The sequence below is a fragment of the Fukomys damarensis genome, unplaced genomic scaffold, assembly GCF_012274545.1.
Source record: "Fukomys damarensis isolate Sample0158 unplaced genomic scaffold, DMR_v1.0_HiC HiC_scaffold_20, whole genome shotgun sequence".
In the NCBI taxonomy this organism is placed as follows: domain Eukaryota; kingdom Metazoa; phylum Chordata; class Mammalia; order Rodentia; family Bathyergidae; genus Fukomys; species Fukomys damarensis.
The window spans coordinates 14,177,232-14,177,720 of NW_022900932.1; the positions used below are offsets into that span (position 1 = coordinate 14,177,232).

At 65.2% G+C, this 489-nt stretch overlaps 1 protein-coding gene across 45 annotated transcripts in view; it reads left to right on the forward strand.

The window, feature by feature from the left end:
* Positions 1-6: 6 nt before the first annotated feature.
* Kcnma1 (potassium calcium-activated channel subfamily M alpha 1) overlaps positions 7-489 on the forward strand; it is a 709,412-nt gene continuing 708,929 nt past the window's right edge. For all 45 annotated transcript variants that reach the window (XM_033766495.1, XM_010607512.2, XM_033766488.1 and 42 more), the window contains exon 1: positions 7-456. In XM_033766495.1, coding sequence (XP_033622386.1) covers positions 97-456 — 360 coding nt within the window. In that variant the 5' untranslated portion in view covers positions 7-96. The remainder of the gene's footprint in view (positions 457-489) is intronic.

The window sequence follows — 489 nt, forward strand, 5'->3', positions numbered from 1 at the left end:
CGGTGGAAGCAACATGGCTGTGGATGGGTGTTCGGGGTGGTGCTGGCGGCGGGAGGAGCTCCCCCGAGCCCCTGCGCCTGCCGCCCGCTGCTAGCTATGGCAAATGGTGGCGACGGCGGCGGTGGCGACAGTAGTAGCAGCGGCGGCGACGGCAGCGGAGGCAGCGGTTTTAGAATGAGCAGCAATATCCACGCGAACCATCTCAGCCTAGACGCGTCCTCCTCCTCTTCCTCCTCCTCCTCTTCCTCCTCGTCCTCGGTCCACGAGCCCAAGATGGATGCGCTCATCATCCCGGTGACCATGGAGGTGCCGTGCGACAGCCGGGGCCAACGCATGTGGTGGGCTTTCCTGGCCTCCTCCATGGTGACTTTCTTCGGGGGCCTCTTCATCATCTTGCTCTGGCGGACTCTCAAGTACCTGTGGACCGTTTGCTGTCACTGCGGGGGCAAGACTAAGGTAACGCGCGCCCCGGGCGCCCCCCCCCAGCCC